General features: G+C 49.0%; 1 protein-coding gene across 1 annotated transcript in view; it reads left to right on the forward strand.

The window, feature by feature from the left end:
- Positions 1 to 320: 320 nt before the first annotated feature.
- Positions 321 to 22,974, forward strand: part of CNGA3 (cyclic nucleotide gated channel subunit alpha 3) — a 28,359-nt gene continuing 5,705 nt past the window's right edge. Inside the window, exons 1-4 of the mRNA XM_016142999.2 lie at positions 321 to 532; positions 8,037 to 8,167; positions 14,675 to 14,785; positions 16,897 to 17,079. Of these exons, the coding sequence (XP_015998485.2) occupies positions 8,067 to 8,167; positions 14,675 to 14,785; positions 16,897 to 17,079 (395 nt within the window). The 5' untranslated portion in view covers positions 321 to 532; positions 8,037 to 8,066. The remainder of the gene's footprint in view (positions 533 to 8,036; positions 8,168 to 14,674; positions 14,786 to 16,896; positions 17,080 to 22,974) is intronic.

A 22,974-nucleotide genomic window follows, 5' to 3' on the forward strand; every position in this document is an offset into this window, starting at 1 on the left:
TCAGGGAATCTGGTGTTGTCTGGTGTGATAGAAACTAACAAAAGCTCTGCAAGGAGAACACTCAATATCCCTTTAAGTGATAAGTATCTAATTCCTCCCTAAGACTATAAACAAGTTTAAGGGGATATATATTCCCATTTTTAAACTTCAAACTCCCAGATCTGCACTGGGTCCGCACCCAGTGTGGATGAATGACACTATTGGTAAAACACCCCAGGATCCCAGGACAGAGTCCCAAGTGGCTGCTCACGGTTAGGAGAGAAGTCCAGAGTTGATAGACGGACTTTGCTGCTTTCTTGTTCCTGGTTTGCCCCCTCTTCTCTGGGAGGGGATGGTGACATGACCTCTTCCGGGACCGCCTTTGAGGTTCCAGAGCCTCTCTCTGACATTCCCAGAGAGAGGGCGGCAACAGCTGCTTCCGCCGTCAGCAGAGAAGCGTCGTGGGGCCAGAGCGCTGTCCAGACCCAGAGGGAGCGAGAAGGACACGCTCAGCCTGACGGAGGCGCGCCACGGGAGCTCAAACTTTGGTGGGGTAAGGATTTTCAGGGCTCTTGAGCTGGGAGTGCTGGGTGCTGGCAGGTGTGCCTGGGACACAGATTCTGCCAGGAGGAGGATTCAAGTCCTCACGGGGAAGCGGGGTGCAGAGCACAGGCGGGCGCGGCACTGTCCGCAGTCCTCGGTGCTGAAACGGAATGCGACTCCGGGAGGAGAAAGGGGCAGAAAGCAAAGGCCAGCTTGGTCGCTGTTTCCACTCCCGGCGCACACAAACCCCTCAAGCCGGGGTCACACGACAAGAAACCGTCTCCTGTGTCCCCCAAGTCATTCGCACCGCCTTTTACTCACGTCCCGCCGCTGTGCTGGGCCAAGCGGGTCTGAAACGTCGGGGCAGGAGGCAGAAGGAGCTGGGCTGGCTCCCGCTGGGGACAGAAAAGGTGTCCAGCCGCTACACAGGCCCGAGGACACTGCTCCAAGACACCCTGTACCTAGAGGCCACGCGCTCCACTTCCAAATTCTCACATTCTGGAAGGAGGGCCCCAGCTGCCTGGCTCCCCTCTCCAGGTCCAGGACTCCCCGTCTAGCGTGGGGAGATTTGTCCATGGCTCAGAAGCAGCGGGAGTCTAAGGGACCAGCGAACAGGATCGAGGACTGCCTCCGCCAGATTCTACTCATCCTTAGGAATCTAACGAGATAGGTGGGCTGAGGAAGAGGCGAAGATTTAAAATAATTTGGGAGACTCAGCAGTCATTTCTTTTTTAATGATAAAATTGTAATCCGCGGTCTTGGCTCTAGCGCTTGGGAGTCAGGAGATGGGGGCCCTCTGATCCTCTGCAATCCCCTAACCAGATGATCCCACGGGCTCCCTGTCCTCTGGCTTTTCTCCCAGCTCAGGCTCTAACCCTACTCCCCCCACCCCCGGAGGAGGACCTGCAAAGCACGCTCAGCTCCCCGGGCTGGGGCTGGTGACTGGGGGTGGGGAGTAGGTAGAGGTATAGTTTCATTCCATCTCGTTTTAATTCCCTAATTCACAGCTGCTATACCTTATGCTGCTGTTGAGATTTTAAACTTTGTCACTCTGAAGCTGATATCTCCAGCTAGACACACACAGCTAGTGGCTGAGGATGGAAGGGGAGAGAGTAGAGGGGACCTGGAGCATGCAGCCTGGCCTCTGTGGAGGTGACCTAGGGCCCTCGAAACTTCAGTCCACTTGCTCAGAGCCCTACCTGCTGGCAACTCCATGGGCGCAAACTCTGGCCCAGAAAGTAGACAGCCAGATGGTGGACCACACTCCCAGATGTTCCACAGTGTAAAGCTGGGCGTCAGAAAGGTCCTTTGCACCCCAAACTTATGGACACCCCATCTGGGTTTAGGTTCCATCCCAGAGTGGGCAGCCCAGATCCTTAATTGTCTCTGAACCATCTGCCAGCCCCTCCCACTCCATTCATACAAAAAGAACGAGCAACAATATTGCTGTCTGGACCTGGGGTCACATACTTCCTAAGTGAGAAATCATTGGAAGGGACCGTGGAGAGTTGGGCAGAGAGAAGGGAGGTGACCGCTATTGCTGCCACTCTCCAAACCAGGTCTCTAAACCAAAGTCTCGAGTTCTTGAGAATTCTGCCAAGTCCGGGACCCCAGCTGGGGTTTCATTGAGCCAGTAGGAGCCCCTTGGGCAAGAATGGAGCAGGGAAGACATACACGCCCCTTCACGCGAATGCCCACACACACGTTTTCGCTCTTCAGCCTCTGTTTGGCCACAAATGGGGTCCCCGTTAGGAGCCTGATGCTGGAGAAGGTAAAGGCAGCTCTGGGTGACTGGTGGGAGGAAGAGCTCAATCAATTTAGCTGGGACTTTGGCTAGCTGCATGTGCCCTTTGCCTTTGAGGCACTGCTTTTTGTGCCTTCTCTGTTCTCATTTACTATCTGCCAGCAGTCCTGCCTCTGTTAACAATGAGGTTGCCATAGCAAACAGTCTCCCGTTGCCATGGTACCCAGGAGGTAAACAATTGGAAGCTGCAGAAGCTCTTCATTAGCTCCCCCAGATGGAGCCTGCAAGACTGGAGGAGGAATGGCCAGGACAAGGCTCTGCGAACCCGCTCCCATGCCACCCTCATTCCCCAGCAGCCTACTCACCTGAAACACCCTCTAATCCCTACCAACCACCCCAAGGGGGTTGAAATGGATTGAGCTTTTTTCTTTATCCCCCAATTTCATAAACTGAGTCAGGGGTAAATGGTCTTCCTTCTGACCTAATTCATGTCAACTGCACACTGACTACACCTGAGTACAAATTACAAGGTTAAATCTGGTGGGAGAAATGATTAAACAGACACAGTCCCTGCCTTCTGCATGTCGTGCTATAGTGTGGGAGACAAGCCCTTTCACCATAGGCTAGACCACCTCTACTCTGGGCTGAAATAGAGGTGATTACAGTGCCCTGGCAGTGGAGAGACATGAAAGAGACTGTCTCCTGGTCAGGGAAGGCCTCCAGGAGAGGTCATACTGAAGTCGAAACTTGAAGGATGAAAGGAATTTCAACTGGTGAGCAAGAGCGGAAATCTCTCTCTAGCCAGAGAAACTACCAGGGGCAAAGACATGTGGATTAGTCAGGAGCAGATAGACTAGGAACGTCTTAGTGGCTTGGCCCATTACTTATGCAACATTATGAGTGCAGATCCCAAAAAAGAAAATACCTATGAAAATGAGCTCCTGGTGGCTGAGCAGGCCGAGAATTAATACAAACAAACAAACAAACAACAACAACAACAACAACAAAACATCTAGCAGCCATTTCTAAACAAAGGCCTCTTCTTTAAGCTGCACTTTAGGGAGAAGCCTGGACTAAACTACCTGCCTCCTGCACTGTGCTTCTGCCATTTGAGCAAACCCTCATAAAGGAGTTCCTGGAATCCTATTTCAATCAATAAGACTGAAACTTTCCCATCAATTGGAGCTGTGCAGCTGTATCTATATTTAGCATTTTCACTAACCAATCAGAGCAGCTCCATTCCAACCAATCAGAACAGTGCTTTTTGGACCAATCAAACTGTGAGGATTTGGTGTCTTAATTTGCATGAGGATGGACCAAATAAGGACCAGGGGTGGAAACTACTCTCTACCTAAGTCAGTTCCCTTATGTCTCTGAAGCATAGTTTCCCTTTCCAGTGGATGTTGTAGGGAACCTGGAGCTAAAAGTATGTAGGAAGACATCTTGTGGGTGTGGAGCCTTCTTGTCTTCATGTACCTGAGTGGATTGGACTCGACTGGACCAGGCAAGAGTGGAGCAGGGCTGTCTTGTGGCCATGTTGTTCCATAGCCATGTTGTGTCACAGTTGACCTATTTGCAATGAAAAATGTCTCTTCCTTCACCTCACCCCAAGGTGGGGATTCCCATTGGCATTACATTATGTGAGGCATTGGGGAACCCTGAATCATGGGATGAATCTGCTGGCTGGAGCTTGTCACTCAGCTGGAAGTATGTAGGAAGACATCTTGATCTGGAAGGAAAAAACGAATACAGGAAGTACAAGGTGCACTTTGGTGAACAGCTTGTGCCAATAGGTGGAATGGGAACATGAGTAATTTTGAAGATTTTGAAGTAATTTTGAAGAAAACATGAGTAATTTTGTTTAAATGGAGCAGCCTGTATAGGCCAATATGGTCCCAATTACAAAAAATCTTCAGTGTCAGGTTAAGACTGTATTCTGGAGAAAGTAGGCAACCTCTGAAAGTTTTTGAGTGACATGATTGAAACTACCTTTGAGAAAGACTCTAGTGTCAGGGAGGGGGAATTGTTTGGTGGACAATCCCAGGGAGGGGAGCAAGGTTCTGTACAAAAGTGGGAGCAAAACCCGAGGAGGCCTCTTTTCTCCTCCTTTTGTAGGACTTTCACAGTCCACCTTGTATTACAATAATGCAGTGTTGTTCCCAGTTCTGCTACTGGGGGACTTTGAACAAGTTTTTTAATCATTCAGAGTCTGTTTCTCCATGTGTAAATTGGAAGTGATAGTTATAATACCTACCTCATTGGGTTGTTGGGAGATGTAAATGAAGCATTTGGAGTGAGTTCTTTTGCTCAGTGCTTGACATACCAAGTGCTCAAAGTTAAATATGACCATCTTATTTATTATAATGATAGTAGATTCCTTTTATAATCATATCCTCAAAGTTAAATAAATGAACAAACAAAAACTGCTTTACCTCCTGGGCCTGCAGCTAGGCTTGGTGAAAGAGGTCCTTGGGGAAGAAAGGGAGGTCTTGTGTGTTGGTGCAGGGAGCAGACGGACTTCTAGGGAAAGCATCTGTAGAACTGGCTACCGAGATCTGGGTTTTCCAGCTCCAGCAACATCTGGAAAGCAGTTTCATCTTGGACTCTCAACCTGAGCAGCTGACTCTTATTGCAAAGCAGTCATTTTGAAGCTGAGCACACTTAGAGCCAAGGAAGCCAGAGTCCTGTTTGTCCTGAGTCATCTCTGCAGAGACCAAGACACTTTCCAGGCCTGAGACAGGCCTCTATCTGGTGGTTGAATAACATGATTGATTACCTTGTTACAGTTTCAGTGCATTCTCTTTCACCCCAGATCTCTTCCTGTTCTTGGACTGATGTTAATTTTTCCTCCAAGGCAGGACTTGAAAACCTGCAGCTGACATCTGCAAGCTTCTTTTTGCTTGTGTAATAAAAACATGTAGAGTTCAGGAGGGAGAACTGCAGCTCACAGCCATTCAGAGGTTTCCTTGAGAAACAAGACTCCAGAGCTCCTCACTCAGACTCCTCTGTTTTGGTGTGGGGATGTTCCCCGGGGTCACCTCTACTGCAGTTCACAAGAAAGGGAAAAGAGGGACTTTGCCTTTCATTCCCCATTACCTAGAAGGTCACCCCTGAACACAACTGGACACACCCTCCTGGTCTAAAACCTGAGCTGCCTTTTTTTGGACTTTTCTTGGGCACGTGGAGGAAGCTTCGATATTTACTTGTCCCAGGAATTGGCCTTGTTTATGGAGGGGAGGGGATTAAGTTTGCAGGCTCCATAGTTAGATTGTCTGCCGCAGTCCTGGCTGAGCTGTGTACCTCAGTTTGCTCATCGATAAAATAGGAGTAGTAACAGTGCTTACCTCATGAGGTTACTGTGGGGATAAAATGAGTTGATATAGGTAGAGCAGTGCCTGATGTAGTGTGAGCCCTCACAAAGATCATCATCATTATTGTTACAGTCAGTGTACAAATCTTTCATTTCCTTGGTTTTATTTCTAGGTATTTTATTCTTTTGTGGCTATTAAAAATAAGATTGTTTTTTAACTTTTGCTTTCTTATTCATGTCTGGTGTATAGAAATACAATTGATTTTTGTATGTTGATCTTGTATGTTACCACACTACTAAACTCATTCATTAGTTCTAATAGTTCTTTAATGGATTCCTTAGGATCTCTATAATCACATCACGTCATGTACAAATAGAAATCGTTTTACTTATTCTTTTCCAATCTGGTTTAGAAGAAAGGGCTTTGTATATTTTGAGCATCTTTGTTGCTTACCTGCTCTCTCTCCCATCAGTTTCCAACTGTTTTTCAATGGGATAGAAGTGTTCAGTGTGACTCATTCACAGCAGTGTTGTGAGGATTAAATGAATGAACACACATTTAAAGTTATTAAAACAGTACCAGGCAAAGAGAAAATGCTCAGTAAATATACTGTCATTATCATCAGTGTCACATTACAATTACTCACCTATTTTTGCTCCATTTATACCACTCACTTTATATTGCCCATCATATATATATGCTGGATGTTTGGAGAAAAAATATTTTTTAAGTAAAAGGGAATAGTTCTTGCCTTTGAGGCTTTTGGAGTTAATAAAAGAATGAGAAAAGTACAAGAATAACTGGAATGCTGGTGAGTGGTATTAGATTCCTGGCCAAGAATGAGGGAGAAAATTAAAGATTGCACTAGAGCACAAAAGTCACAATCAGATCCTGAAAGGTACCTGGCACAATGGCTAAGGCATGGTAAATGCTGAATAATGTTAAGTGGATATGTGGCTGCCCCTCACCTGAGAGGCCTCCTTACCCCTTGTACCTGATCAGTTCCCATGTCCCAGATGTTCTATCCACTTGGTAGCTTTTTAATTTATCTGATTCACTATCACAAACTTAGTTTAGGCAACTGTTCTCTCTCCCCTGACAACTGCAGCAATCTCGCCCCCACTCTTGTTCCCTGAGTGTGGTCTCCCCAGTGCAGCCGGAGTGACCTCTACATATGTGACCAATCCCTGCGGGGCTCAGGGGAAGGCCCAAGCTCCTTGACACAACCTGTAGGCCCCTCTGGGGCCCATTGTCTGCTCCATTTGACTAGAAGATCCTGGAGAATAGTCTTCATTTTGTCTTTCTTTGTATCTCCTGTGGTCAGCCAGAAACTCACTAACTGTTATATAAATGAATATAATTCTTAAAAATCAAAACATTAAGAAAATTATAAAATTCAACATCACAGACTTCACTGTCAAATATTAGAGCTGCACCAGGAACTGCCCCCAAGGAACTCATAGGAAATTGACCTTGGTGACATGGGGCGGTGCTCACGTTGGCCACTTTGGCATGGTGCTCTGGCTCCTTGCACTGACCTTTCTTTGGGTATGGAATTAATTTTGTCCTGAAGTGAGCCATGGGGCTATTTCTAGAGATCACCATCTTCTGGAGTGGTCTCGACTGCCATCTGACACACTTAGCCTTGTGGCTGCTCAAGAGAGCCAGTGCCTCGTCTGTTCCAAAGTAACCATCCTCAGAAACTCCTTCCACCTGGAAGGTTCTGATCAGAAATCATGGAATTGGCCAGTCTTTGTGTTCTTCACACCAGCCCTGCACCAGCCCTGCACCCACACCTGCTGGTGTTTGCTGATGGAAGGGTGTTCATGATCTGATTTCTAACACTGGGATCATGCTGTTAACAGGTTCTATCTATTTCTCTGCTTGGACAAGCTGCTTAAACATCTTCGAGTCTCAGTTTAGTCATCTTTACATGGGGATAAAAAATCATAAATATACAAGCAGGTTATTGTGAGGATTAAATGAGATAAAATGTATTTAACATCACATCATAAAGGTTTTGTGGATGACAGGTATTGTTTGTTTTTTAATGCTTTATTTTAAAACAGGATTTGTGGGAGCTACTAAAACACAAGCAATAGTATAAAAAGTAAATGAGAAAACCGGAGTTAGGTGGTACATAGTATCACCCCAGAGAATCATGAGGGTTTCAGCTTTCTTATACCAGACACCAACTTGGCCAGTAATTTGTTCGTCTGCTGGATGGGCACTTTGAGCAGCTCTCCGGTGCGGCAGCATGTGCAGAGGAGTGAAAGACTGTGTTTATGCTTCAGGTGGGTTAGGAGAACCCAGAGATGCCCAACCGAAACACAGTGAGGCAGGAACTGTGAGGGAAAGTGGAGGAGGGCTTACCTGGGGAAGCAGCCTCATACATGAGGAGCTGGGCCTGCAGTTAACCCCCTAGTCCTGATGCTGTCTGCTCCGTGTTCATGTTTCAGCAGCCATCCTGGAGCCGAATGTGATGCAAAATGGCCAAGGTTATTACACAGTATTCCCACCCCAACACGACCCACCCTGCGGTGAGGACCACAGACGGAGAGCTAGGTCACATTGAAAATGGCCTCAGCAGGTAAGATGGGCTTTTAATTTTATGCCTGGAAACAGTTATTCCCATAGCTGATCTAGACTGCAGGGGAAAGAACACTTTCACCTGTGGCCAGCCACAGGTTGGAGGGTGAGGGATGTTTGCTGAGATCCTTTTACCTTTTTCATCTCACCGAATCCTCACAGCCCACATTTTCATAGTTTTTAGACTCATTTTAGATGTGGGAAAATGAGGCTCAAAAAGTTACATAACTTCTAGATTTTAAAGTTCTACTGTAGAAACTTCTCCAAGCTGGCACACTTCCTCATGTATACCTTAGACATGTGGGACTCTGTTGGGGGGGGTGCTCACAAATCAGAGGCCCTGTTTTCATGTCCAGGGCAAGTCAGGATTCACACTATGGTCACAGGCCTGTTGGAGGGTCCATGACTTGCTGGCGAAACCATTAGCCCATTTATGACACCCCAACACAGGCAGCCATAAGGAAAACCTAGGGTCTGGAGTTCGACACCTAGCTCTGTCCCTGACTTACTAGTAGACTTGGGAAAATTCACTTAGCCTCTTCATGCCTCAGTTTCTTCAACTGAAAAAGGGAGCAGCATTCTTTTTCAAGCACCTGGTGAGGAATTAGGAGACTACCCACGTGGGGCAAGTAGACTGACATTTTTATTTCTTAAGTTTCCAATGTGTTGATTGAGTGGAACCATGAGAAACTTAATTTCCAATGCTTGTTTTATTGTCTTAAATACATAACATTGAAAACGTCTCAATCTCATGACGACTGCCTATTACTTGATGGCCAAATAATGCACTGACAGTCCCTCATTCCCTGGCACTGGGCCGCCATCCATCACTTGCCTGTATCCACTTACGGACATAAATCGCTTCCTCTTTCAGAAGCACTGTTGTTTCTTCTCTATCTGGATTCTTGATTCCAGTTCCTTAGCAAATTCTGTTAATAAGTGATAGACAACAATTTGCAAAGAGATTGAGTCTCTATTATTGAAAACTTATGTAGCCTTTAGATCCCACTTTCCGGGGTCTAGACAAAGGGAGGAAAACCTCAAAACATCCCAGCAGAGATTTATTCTGTCCAACCGTTTTAACATGGTGCTGGGGCCCAGGAAATTCGATGTGACCCAGGGGCATCAGAAATCCCCACCATCCTCAAGCTGCTTCATCCCAACTGGCCTACTGTCAACACCTGTGTCCCACCACTGGGGGCTTATTCCTTTGGATTAAGGCATTGCTCCTTATTTAACAGAAAAAAAAAGTCAGGGTCCCTGGGCAGCATCAGGCTCCTGGGATCATGGGCCCAATGGAATAAAGATAGAAACTGTAGAAATCAGGGAGGTTTGAAGCGAAATGGAACTCATCCCCCAATGCTCCCTTTTACTTCAATGGGGCACAAGCAGAGCATCTCACAGAGCTTGCAGACTCCCTGGGGCTGAGATGGCAACAGCGGGGATTCAGTCTGCCTCCTTCCAGTGAGATTCTTAAGAGAGAACAGGCCCCATAGTAGTCCGACTCTGCCTGACTTGTCCTGGCTCTTCCTCAGCCAGTGGCCTACGGGCCTAACCTCAGGCTGTCCAAGAGGGCTCACAAGGTCTCCTGGAAGACGAGCCTTTGCAAACTGAATGGCCAGCTCATCGGGCCACACTCATACCCAGTAATGGGGCTCTGGCATCTAAGGGACACTGCGGCTCAGCTGGGGTCATTTATCCTCTCAGAAGACCAGTCAGCCACGTGGTTGGGGCTCTGAATCAATGCTATTTGCCACTTTTATGGGTGAGGAAGTGCCCTCCCAACTCCCCTGTGTCCCTACCCCCTGCCTAGCATGGCGGCTAACAGCACAGGCTCAGGGTCAGACTGCTTACCTGAATGATGGCTCTGTAACAGGCCAGCTCTGAAAAGGTGTTCAACTGCGCAAGCCCCGCACAGTGAGAGGCTGTGGGGTTCAGACAGGCTGCAGCTCTGGGTTCCATCCCTGTCTTCAGTGAGTGCTCCTGTAGTCACTGTCGGCCTTGGAGAAGAGCCCTCCACTCTAACGTGCTGCCTCTGGTGTCTCTGCTGGAAGCCTTCTCCACCTCAGACCTGAGAGCCCTGCCATTCCAGCACCTGGAGCTGGCCCTCTCCTGCCTGTGTCCAAGTCTTGCTTTTTCAGCCTGATCACTAGCCAAGTCTTGCTGAGCTCCCCTTGGGGCCTGGCCCAACAGCTCCCATGGGAAAAGGTTGTTGACAGATTAATGCAGAATCCCATGGAAACTCTACATAGATTTCAAAAGAGGAGAGCAAAACGATGCTTCTTTCATGAGAGAGAGAGATACTTTATCTCAAGGAGGCAGGAGTGTGTTAACAGACAAAGTTTCCAGAATGAATTCCCTGGCATCACCAAGGATTGAGAACCGTGTTCAGGCTGGGGCTGGAGCAGCAGCATCCAGGCCCCTCCCCCACTTTCCAGCACAGCCCAGCATCTAGTTTCCCCTGGAAGATTTATTTGAACAAAGGACTCTGACACATACAGAAAGACATTTTAAAGTTTTAAATCTCTGTTTTAGAGGAGGAAATGGTATTTGAACAAACCAAAGAGCTTTGCCTTGAAATTCAAATCCTTTTAGAAAGATTTGGGAAAAATAATTGTGAATGTGTGTCCTTAAATATTAATTACTCTTTCTCATCAATGACATCAAGAAACTATGCTGGAAACCTGTGTGTCAGGTGGTCCTCTGCTGAGTGCCCCCAAGAGGGAGGAGACATTATGTCCCCACCCCCTAACACTGTCCCCAGGTCTTTCACCAAAGTGGAGACCCAGATTTCTGTTTCTCTTTTTAAACCATTGGGGTCATTTTCCTGGTGAAGAGTCATAAGGAAAACTGAAAACATTTTATTTTAACCAAAAAAATTAAATTTAGGCCCTGAAAATACCAGAAATAAAAAGTCTTGAATTTTTTTTCTGTGTAAACCTGTTTTGTTGACGCAATTATTTAAGAGCTGTTTGGCACATTTTAGAAGATAAAGCAATAGGGAAAGACTCCAGAAGGTACTACAGAAAAGTGCAGCTAGGCACAAGGGCACCTCCAGTCCCAGCCCTATCTCCTGCTATAGCGATGTTAGGTGTGTTTTGGGGCAGTGGGGTTTTTTCCCCTGTGGAAAGGAAGCTTTCTCTGTGCTGCCTCCTGAGCAGAGACCAAAGAAGTTATCGCCAAAGAAAGCCATTTCCAGCTGCTTCCCAGGATGGGAGGCAAGAATTCACTGACTTTAGCACTCTGGTCATATGCCGATGGCAGCATATGCTGGTGGCAGCATATGCCAGTCATTCAAGTTCCTCAGGGCTTGGGGAGAGGAGGAAAGACATGAGCCACTGTGTTCTCCATTCTGGTTCTAGAAGGCCATTTGGGGACGTTCTCACGTCTCCGAAGTCACCAGAAACGGCACCAGGTGCCCTACAGAGGGCAAAGTTAATTACCAGTTCCCACTCTGACGAGACTCTGTCCTGACATGATCTGTTTGCTTGGGAGAGACTGAGGTCCCCACAAGCCCCTGCCCCAGGCCCCTCCAGGCAGGAGATGCTCAGCTCCCTGCCTTTCCTGCCACCGTATTTCCCTGGGAAGCTCCAAATATTTCTCCCTTTCCTGTGTGTCCTTGGGGACTCAAAAATGTCACCTCAGACACTTGGCTTCTCCCCTCTCATCCCATCCCCCTCCCATCTGGTGGTAGGATCAGTTCTTCTGAGGAGTAACTAGGTGGGTTTACTGGTTAATACCCCAGCATTTAACAAAGTGGAGACTCTAGACTAGAAGACATTGTGGTAGAAATTCAAGCATCAGGAACCAAATGGGAAGATGCTTGGGGAAGAAAGGCCCCCTCGGGTCCCCTGCACTTAGGTCATACAAGGCACCCCACTTCTTCACGGCTGAATGTGCCCTTCTGGTCTTGAGTGTATGAACAATACTTAAGTCAATATAGAATCACTGATTTTTCTTTCCTTTCCTTTTTGAAGACCAGGAAACAAACTCAGGGAGAGCGAGTGACCAGCCCACAGAACACCTGGAATGGGTGCTGGGGGTTAGGGCTTTGACCCAGGCTCCTCACTTTGCTGCCTCCCCTCAGGTGGGTGACACAGGTCCATTCCCACTGCTGCCAGTCCCACAGGTCCATTCCCACTGCTGCCAGCAGCAGGCCTGCTTTGAAATTGGGGAGGATTCTGCTCCCTTCACCAGCCCACGAACACTACTGTCATAGGCATTGACTCCTTTGCTATAAACGCAACCGAATCTGGTCTCAGGATGGGCCCCCACGTAATTAACAGAAACCAGACCTGGCAGAAATGCTGCGCTGACTGCTTGGTGCCTAGAGCTCCCTGAGGAGCTACTGGTGAGGAAAAATCCCTCTGTCCTTGGGATTGCCTCCAGATCTTCTGGCCATGACAGAGCTCCAGCCTGGCTGTCAATTGCTGCCACTCGCCCTCCCTCCGCCTGTCAACCTTCTCCCACAACATGCCAGCTGCTAGGATCCAGGAGCTAGAGGGACAGATTTGCTTGACCCCTGCCTCTTCCTTCTGTAACTGACCTAGATGCCTTGGAATGTGGATTTCACCTTTGTAGTACAGCAAATATAAGGAGGGCAAAGGAATGGAAGCTTTCTAACTGTGGCAGGGCCTGACAGGAAATAAAGAGCTACACCCATACAGTACAGTCAGGGAACCAGAATCATGTCTCTAGTGGCATGCCACAGGGCTCAGTCCTCAGCCATATCCTTTTCAACTTTTGCTTTAATCGGTATCATATATGAAAATGTAGAGGGCAGCTTCATGGAGTGGATGAGAGTAGGTTTTGAAGTGGGATTGAATGACATTCAAATCTCAGCTTCGCCACTTGGCTGTGTAGCCCTTGGGGAAGTTACTTAATGTCTCTGAATCTTAATTTTACCTATTACAGAGTTGTTATATAGATTAAATGATAAAATGTAAGCAGTCCATAAATGGTATGTGATTTTTGTATTGCATTTGTGAATGAGATGGAGTTAGGAGGAAAGGCTAATATGATGCCACTGCATACCAAGGATCCCTTAAAACATTAAGTGACTCAGATAATTGGGAAGGTCTAACACTTACCTCCAAAAAATAAATTGTATATGCACAAGACAGGGCCTTCTGGTGTTAGCAGCAGCCTATGTTGTAGGGTTTGGCTGGTGGCAGTCGGTGATGGGGGCACCACATACATGCAAGTGAACCCACAAAGAGCCCTGGCTTGGGCTCCAAGAACAACAAAATGGTCTCAATATCCTTGCCCAGGCAGGTGAGATCACAGGAACCTGCTCCCGGGAGAGCCTGGGGACTCGAACTGATGAGGAATGGCTGGGTGGGCTAGGGTTTAGCCTAGAAAAACAGCAAGGTATGAGAACAGACCCATCTCAGAAGGCAGCCATGGGGGAGGTGGAGTTGCCTGACTGTGTGGTTCCAGCAGCCTGACATGGGGAAGCTGAGGGAGGGGAACTGCTAGCAGTCTGGGCTGTGCAAAGATGGCCTGGAGACAGCGAAGATGCTGTCAGAAGGAGGCAGCACACTGGTGGCTGAGCTGCAGGAGTGCCCTCCCCTCACTCACTGGGCAGAAAGAGAGCCTTGCCCCAGACAGGAATTCTGCCTCCTCTTCAGCTGTGCTACCACCTTATTAAGAAGGCTGATTAGGTTGGAACAGGTCATGTGATAGAATTAATTTGTTTTGCCTGGCTCTTTAAGACTTGGAGAATAAAGTTCAGATCCCGAGAGGCCCAGGCCTGGATGGCTTTTAAATCAAGCTGATCAGACTTCAGCACCAGGAGGTTTGAAAAGAAAATATTCTCAGACACATGGGTCTTATTCTAGGCAACTCCACGAACACCAGGCTCTGCTGACGTGACTGGTGCTCCTACTGTATTGTGGGCACCTGGCCTGGGAATGTGCGCACTTCCCCCTTAATTACCCAGTGAGCTCACTGCCCCAGTTACTCTCGCATTACAGGGGATAGAGAGTAGGGCCTGGTGAAAAGGGCACAATGGGTGTGGATTATCACTTGAAAGCACTGCAGATGTGGGAGAGGAGGCTAGGGAGGGCTTCCTGAAGGAGGTGCTACTTGGTCTAGCCTTAGAAGATGGGATTTCGGTAGGCAGAGGTGAGTTTGAACTAAAATCCTTGTTCCAGGGGCATAGTGTGGAAGCAGCTGCTATGGCTTAAGATGGTGGCACTAGAACCTCTCCCTCCCAGTGCTCTGACGGTGCCCCTTTGCGGCTGGCTCACTCCCCCTCACCAAGCCCATGGCGGCAGCTGGACTTGAGTTTCTCTCCTTGGTCTGTCTTGCTATAAAGGATAGGCCGCATTTATCCTAAGAGCCAAGATCTGCATGGAGTTACCTGAAGTGGGGAGCCCCTGGGTTGAGGACTTGTGACGCCAGCTGTCCTCATTAAGCAGGGCATCTGGCCATCTCATTCCTGAGTACGTCCAGGAGGTGGATGAGCTTGAAATCAATTTAGCCTGCTGCATATTGGATTTCCTAGGACCCACTTGCCATGTGAAGAGACATCAGAACTGCAGCAAGGGATCGCCATGGAGACCAGTGGACGGGCTGGATCTGGGCGAGGCTCCTTCACCGGCCTGGGGCCTGCCAGGTAAATGATTGGTCTCAGCCCTCACCTGGGAAGGGAGAAATTGAGGCAGAAAGAAAGTAGATATACCTCAGAAAGAAGCAGCGGGTGGGGGTGTGCTGACAATTTGGAGAAGAGACAGGAACAGAGCAGTCAGAAATCCATCGGTGGGTAATTTCCTCTTGGGCCAGGTGTTCCGAGCTCAGAAAAGTCTAAGAAAAACTGCCCCTATCTGACATTGCTTTAATAAAAAGTGATATTGAAGGACTTGCCCAATTATGAAAGAATTCAGGAAAAAAGCCAACCAGGGAAGTTTCAGAAAAACGTTCAGAAAAAATCCCAGCCAGCCATGGGAGACCATTGAGCGGGCCACCATGGCATACACACAGCAGTGGTGCTTTCGAAGTAATCGCCAGTGCATGTCTGTCCTTGTGAAAGCATTTCCGAGATTAACCAGGCTCTGTCTCCCTTCTGATGACAGCTGCACTCGGGCTAGCCATGCCACCTGGAGGGAGTTGTACCCTTTCAGGTCTCACATAGAAATGCATCTAACCACTCCAGCCCCATAGTAGCGGGCTCAAAACAGAGGTCCAAAAATCTGGTCTCATCATCTTCTTCCACCAAAGCTTTTTTTCTTTTTTTTTTAAAAAAAACAATGCCATAGTTATTTTATAGTCCTGTGTTCTACAGTTTTGCTTAGGTTGATTGCAAAAATTTTATTTATTCCTCATTTTCATTGGGGAGGATGCTGCTGCCATTATTCACATCACTCAGGCTCTGCTGCCAGATATTTAAGTGACTTACAGTGTCTTTGTCTTGTTAATTAAGTACTGTCTTAAGGCTCATTGAATACAAGGAAAAGAACACCTCCAAACCAGCTCTAATTAAAAGGTGTGGGGCAGGGCTGGAACAGGGCGCTGGTGGCAGGTGAGATTCAGGCCACCTCAGGAAACAAGCCAGGGCTTGTGGGTCAAACAGGGGAAACAGTGCCTTCTTTCTCTCATTTTCTTATGGAGTTTCAGAAGGTCTTGGTGCTTTTTTCTGCATGTCTGTTCTGTTTCTCTCTCTCTCTCTGCTCATACATTAGCAGGCATAGGCTGAATATGACCTTTGCTGTGTAATATCGGGTTGAAATACTCTATCCTATCTTGAAGTGGCTCTTCAGTTCAGAGGCTTGAATGACTTGCTGTGGGTCAGCCACGGCTGAGGCTGGAGGGCGAGATATGGCCCCAATTCAGCCTTCTCAGTAGAGGGAGGATGAGGAAGGGGAAGTATCCGGAGCACACATGTGGGGCTGGTGGGCACCTCGAAGGACCCTGCAGCAGCAGCTGTAAGCATCTGTTCCTGAGATGCTTTCTTGCTTCAATCCATTCCCTTGGGCTAAGGTCACAAGCATGCAATTAAAGTCAAGTATATGACAATTCATGACTTCATTCCAAATTGCTCAGAACTGATTTTGGGGGGTACAGTGGCATGCACTGTAGATGACAGATCGGGCAAACCAGACATTGAGATGCAGAGCGGAGCCTCTCTTCCTGGTTCCCTCCAGCAGAGATGGGGCAGCAGGAGGCTAGAAGGTTTCCCCTGGAAAACTGGAGCTAAAGCCAGCTCTGGGGATGGGGACTGCCTATCTTGGTGCTTGAGGCCCCTGTGGAGGCCTCAGGAGAAAGGTCAGGTCAAGTTACAACAGAATTGACGTGCAAGCCTAGGGAGAAAAGGAGAGTATAAGAACCATCAATCAGACAAAGGTTAGGGCAAGACTCTAAATTATATCTAGGGGCTTGTTCCTTTAAACCTTGCTCTAAATTTTTCACCATCTGGAAAGTGTTTTTTATTGTTCCTCTGCTTACCAGTCCTAACACAGAGCTCCACGCAGGGCAAAAACGATGGTGAGCTTGCCGGTGCCTGTTTGAAGGCTCATGCTTTTCTGTAGGGTTGAGGCTGTAGAAAGACAGAGCCATACCGAAGACAACGGTCCCTTTCAGAGGAAGCTCTGTCCCCGGTGTAGCGGTGTAGCGGGAAGAGGAGACAGGAATAAAGTCCCTGGGATGGTGAGGTGCAACCTGAGCCAGGCCGGAGGGGACGGGCACTCCTCTCCCTCCTCTGTGCGCTGCTGCAGGTCTGTCCCCTTCCAGGTTGTGGAGCCACATTGTCTCGCTTCGCGTGTGGGCCACCAGGCACTTACACTCTCAGGACCGGAGACGGAGACCCGACTCTTTCCTGGAGCGTTTCCAAGGAGCTGAGCTCAAGGAGGTGTCCAGCAGAGGAAGCAATGCCCAGTGCGACGTGAGCGGCCAAGAGCCAGACAGAGGGAGGAGGTATGAAGCCAAAGAGAGGCAGCTGCCTGCACCAGACAGGGGTGTCTGGCAGGAGGGCAGGAGGGCGGGCGGGCGGGCGGGAGGCAGCGCTTGCTCCTTCTCCTTGAAGGTGTTGGTCCTGGGGGAGCTCCACGTGCTCTAAGTGTCCCCCATCACCCACCCCAGAGTCCAAGAAGCCCTGCAGGAGAGAAATTCTTTAACCAGAGTCCCCAGCCTCAGGCGACCCCTGCCCCAATCCTTTCCAGAGCTCCGCCAGTGTCTCCTGGAATTGGTGCTGTCAGAAATACCCATGAGGTTGCTTGTCTCACTCACCTCTTTCTATCAGAGGGCCCTGGCCTTGGGCTGCACTGTGACCCACCTGGACAAAAACAGGGGTTCTTACAGCGCAAGCCTCGAAGAGAACCCATATGGTGCCCAGAGGGTTGTGCATAGGTGTGCACACATTCTTCTGTGAAGAAGGTCTGCAAGGGGGTCAGAATTTTTGAGGGGAGCCACCGGTGTCCGGGATCTGTTTAGGAACCCTGAGGGGTGGGGCAGGAGGCGGGGCTAGGGCTGGGCAGATGTTTGCTCTTCAGTAAAAGGGTCTGAGGAGCAAGGAATCTGGGCCTCTCTCCGGACACACTGCCCAGCTGGGAGTGTGTGGCAGGGGCTATGTGGCACAGCTGTGTGGACAGACCTGCAGGTGCTGGACTGGCTTCCCTACCCCACACCCCATGCAGCCTTGCCTCCCTCCTTTCTTGTCCTTGAGACAGCTTCCCAGCCTGTGGTCGGCAGAGAGACCACTGGGCCACCACCAGTTAACTCAGTGGTCACTGAGTAGCAGAGGGTCCCTAGGCCCCAAGGGGCAGGTGGAGATCATGAAGCTGGATCTTCCTGAAGCTTTTGTTTTACTCTCATGTTTGTGTATGTGGGTAGGGGGAGTATTTTTACTACAGATGTGCAGTAGATTGCAAAATGTACACTCATGTTTAAGATAAAATCTGTGAGTTTGAGGTGATTTCTTGTTAGACCACTGTAGGAGACCTTATTGCTGGGGAGACCTGTGAGGATTGCTGACTTGGATGTGGGGGCCCCCTGGAGTGCATGCTGGGGCTCACATCTTCCCATGAGCGTGGGTGCAAACCCCTGGGCTCCCTGGGCTGTGGGGTGGGGACCGTGGAGGGCTTGAATACAGGCAGCACACATGCAGGGACATCCCAGGTCCCCAGGGACAGGCAATCCAGACCCTGCCTGCAAGGCCTGCCTGCTATTTGCCGCTGAGCCGGAAAGACAGAGGTAGTAGTCAAGGGGAGGGAGAAGGTGGGGGAAGAGGAGACAGAGAAGGAAAGAGGGAGGAAAAAGAGGTTTGCTAGCAAACTGGCCAGACTGGTTCAGTTCCTTTTGGGCAAGCAAAGACTTCTTAGCTTAACTGATCAAATTACTTTCTCCACAGCCTTAGATGTGAACATGAGGCTCCTTGTCCATTTCCCAGTGTCACCAGATGAGCAGAGGATTGAGCTAGGACCCCATCACGGCCAGGCCCAACTGTACCACAGAGGCCTGGTCACTCTTGGGAAGGTTCAGGGTGGGGAGATAATGTCAATGCTCTAGGATGGCAGCCAATCAATCAGGGAGGCTTCCTGGAAGAGAGACTGTGTTTTTGAGGTAAAGTCCCGTTGGCAAAGCAGAGAGTATGCAGAGATGGGTCTGAGCTCTGTGGCATTACCAGCACAGAGGTGTGGTGAGCACGGGCCACTGTGCCCCATGCAGCTAAGCTTTCCCTCCAGTACAGTCTCACGGGGGAGTTTTGCTTCCTTGGGGGATTTTCCGATGGTTGGAGCCAATTCCCAATAAGCAGTTAGAGCAGCGCCCTGGGTGAGGAGTGGGAGGTTTGGTAGGGTGGGCAGAAGTTCTGGGATGGCATTTGGCTAGATGGTCAGCATCGTAGAAGAGGTGCCCTGCGGGTCAGGTTAGAGCATCACTGACCCCTGGCTTTGGTCTCCAGGTCTCCTGTGAGTGTCTGCAGTGACCATGGACAGGCAAGCCACCCTCGAGCTCTGTGAGGCCAAGCTGGCTTCCTTACACCAGCCATGTCCTGGCACTTGGCCACTTGGAGATGGCCACTGGTTCACCATGAGGTGCTGAGCAATTCAAATTTAAGTAAACATCCAGTTGGGTACAAAACCAGCTCTGCCCCCTACCAGGTTCTCACAGAGATCAGGAGTGGCAGGCTCAGAAGTTTTAAGATGAATGAGAGGGCAGGGGACGGGGGAGGAGAGATTAAACCCTTGGACAGTTCTGCCTACTGTCTTGGTCTTCGTTTGTTTGCAAATTGGAAGCGGCTGCTGTGGCTAGATTTTCTAGGGTAGGCACCTTTGCGAGCCAGGCTCGTGTAGACAAGGGTAGCAAGTTGTCACCACTGCTGATGTGTCCGTCCATCTGGTGCAGAAGGTGCTTGACTGCTTCACCTGAGAGCACCTGAAGGGCAGGTGTCACATCGGGTCTGGGTCTGTGCCCCTCATGCCACCTGGCACATGGCTAAACTGACTGAAATTGAGCGGAATCTGAGCCAGATGCACATAGTTACTCCCCATTTATTCAGAAATCTCCATTTAGCCAAGCGTTCACCTCTTTCCCTAAGGCTTTGACCATAGCAAACCTGTCACAAGACACCTTAGCTCCTGACAAAGAGCAACACTGTCTGTCCTTCAAGCTGTGTGGCAAGGCCCAGGCAGATGAGATTCAGATACTAGAATAGCCACCTGGGGGGCAAGTAGTCCCCAGGAATGGGAGCTGAGCTTAGGTTCCCATGCTGCATCGTTTCTGCCTCCTGCAGTGGCTGGCCTCTGGCCAGGGAGAACGGCAACACCTGCAACAGCTCAGAGGAATAGTGAGTACTTGTGCTCCCTGCAGACGCCCCAGCTCTGCCTTTCCCCTTGAGTGCTCCTACTTCCCATCCTCTCCAAACACCACTAGACCCTTCTAGAATCCTGTTCCTTTCATTGGAGTTCCATCCCTATGGACAAATGGGGAGGGAACCTGGTCTGTCTGACTCCTTGAGGCTGGTCATTTTATCTTATTGTCTCATTTTTTTTTTTAATCTATAAAACAAAAGAGTTGAACGGGGTTAACATTTTAAGTGCTCTCATCTTATATTGCCATATGTTTGACAGCATAAATCTGAAGTAGCTTAACAGAGCCAAGGACATTCTCCTTTGGGATAAGAATACGTTTTCCATTCTATAACTTCACGTACCTGTATGCTAGAGAAGTGCCCTTGTCTTAAAGGTAGATTTGGGCTAATTTAGAAGGTGGAATTGGGGAAGTAGAAACAGAGAATTTCAATATTTCTAGGGCACAGCCTCTGGAAACAGTGGCCTGCTGGAATTACTTTCTGTCACCAGATGCTGAGCCGGCAGATTAGTGTGATATGTGATTCTGGCAAGTATTGTCCAAGAGCTCAGGGATGGAGTGTGTGCGTGCGTGTGTTTGATCATAAATGTGTGTTGGTGTGTGTGCACCATTCTCCCACCTTCTTCATGGAATACAGTGGGAGTATGTAGGGGAGGGTGTCTCAGACGTTAGGGAAAAACCATCATTATACCAGCAGTCAAGAAAAATGCAATTATTTCATTTGTAAAACATTCACAATTGCAATATGTACTTGGTTGAAAGCCAATCCTGATATTGAGTCCCACAATCAGGGAGAGGCTTGGGGCCCTGGGAATCATGGAAAGAGGTCCTGGGGTCTTCTGTCCTGGGAATGGGATGTGCGTGAAGGTGGAGATGAACAGTGTCGGCTGCATTGGGCTTCCATAAACCTTTTCAGATGGGCTTATATCATGGGTCCACACTGCAGCCAGCGACCGAGACAAAATTGGAGACTCCCAAGATGGGACACAGATACAGAAATAATTCTTATGGACACCCACTCCCATCTTTCCTCTGTACTTCTGGCATTTCCGCTTAGTCTTGTGTCCTGAATCTCCCTGATCAAATTCTTCCCAGTCAGAAAGCAGTATTGTTTTATAGCTCTGTGTAGGTCTTTTGGAGGCAGTGCTGGGTGGATTTGGGGATACAGCTGAATGGTGCTGGGTCTTTCCAAGGCCCTTAGCAAGTTGGTAGCCAGAGGATAGGTCAAGACCTAGGTGTACCAGGGGTCACAGATCCCACAGAAGAAAACCTGAGCACCGTGCAATTGAACTCCCAGCCAGGCTAAGTGTGACAATACGTTTGTGACCAGCGCCCTCTGCTGGTGCCTTGAAGTTAAGATGTTAGTGTCAGACCAGGAGACAGATTATAGTAGACTCAAGGAGTCAGAGGATGGATTACTGTCCTTGCTCTTTTCATGTAACAAGTTTAATAAGTGTTTATTCTTACTCAATTTATGTGTATATGCATTGTCAAAAACTTTCCAAACCCAGGAAAACATCCATGAACATACACCCCCAGAGATGACAGCCCAGAGTAAAGCTGAGTAAAGCTGAAAGGGAGCTCTTCCACCCCTAGACTGCAGACTACTCAAAGATGAGGCACGACATGGCAAACCTGCTTTCACCCATGTGGAGTTTGCTTCCCTCCTTCCCGCCTTCTCTCCCCATCCTCGCTTTCTCATCACAGCCAGGTGTTCATTTGGTGTGGTGATAGGTTTTGAGAACAACCTGCATGCTACACCCACATCCAAGAGTCTCAGTGACTTTTCCACCCTACGCGTGTGGGTTTGGGTTTATTGCCAGTTGCCGCAAAATGTCTGCAGTCTCAGCCATTCGTGCTTTGCTAGGAGCTCGTAAAAATGGGTCATAAATTGCTCAGTGCAAGGCTGAAACACTGTCCACTACAGACGCTTCTTTGGGTGGTTCACCTCACGCTTCAGGAACAAATAATAACAACAATAATAAAATAATTAAACCTCATCTCACCCCAATATGCTATAAATACTCACTTTCTACCCCGTGCCCTCTCTTCCTTGTCACTCCAGCCTTCCCTCCCCATGTGATAGTGTCTGTAGTATATGAAAACTGCTAAATATCACCCCATATCACCCAGTGACCAGGCGAAAAAGGAGGAAAAAGAGAAAAAGGAAGAAGAGGGAAAGGAAAACTGCCCCAAGCAAGAGGAGTGAGTACTGGGAGCAGCCGCCTCCACAGGGTCTGCTGGTAACAGGCCAACCTTCCTGGGCTGGGACCTGAGTCTGAGAGTGATGCGGTGGGCCTCAGTGCAGCTCTGGAGCAGGGGCTGCTGAGGGCTCAGGAAGGACTTGGTCACAGGCAGGGCCAGGCTTCTGAGGTCCTGCGAGGGCCCGTTCTGCAGCGAGAGTGCTTCCTAGCTCGGACCCCACAGGGGGAAGCCTCCTGGTCTCCTTGGGGGCATAGAGACAGCTCTGCAGTCCATGAGGTGTTCAGGGTGGGGTAGAGACACATGAACCCAAAGAAAAAGAATTCTCAATACTGCCTGTAAGCTCTGATCCTCAGAAAACCTGAACATAAAAACAGAAAGCACCCTAAACCATCTCTTCACTCAGATCTGGCCCACATTGTCCAGGTGGCGCCCAAGTTCGTGGTTTTGGTGTTTCTGATGGAAAGGCAGGGTCTAGCTATTTAGAGATGATCCTTTAGAATGTCTGTGCAAATGACATGCGCAAGCAGGGTATGTCCCCAAGGGACTGCCCCAGACTCCCAGATTCAGTTCCGAGGAGAGCTGCCTCAGAACCAATGGGCAACATGTGAATGCACATTGCCAGGCCCCAGCCCTGGAGGGGGTCTGGGTGGGCCTAGGGATCTGCATTTTCACAAGGCTCCCCCGGATGGTTCTGACACTCCCTTTGCAGCCCTTGGAGACATCACTGTGCTGCATTTTCATTCCCAGTGTCCTGAGGCCAAGGAGGATAACTCAGGCACATGGGAATGTGGCCACCAT

Source organism: Rousettus aegyptiacus, unplaced genomic scaffold (assembly GCF_014176215.1).
Source record: "Rousettus aegyptiacus isolate mRouAeg1 unplaced genomic scaffold, mRouAeg1.p scaffold_m13_p_7, whole genome shotgun sequence".
NCBI classification, from domain to species: Eukaryota; Metazoa; Chordata; class Mammalia; order Chiroptera; family Pteropodidae; genus Rousettus; species Rousettus aegyptiacus.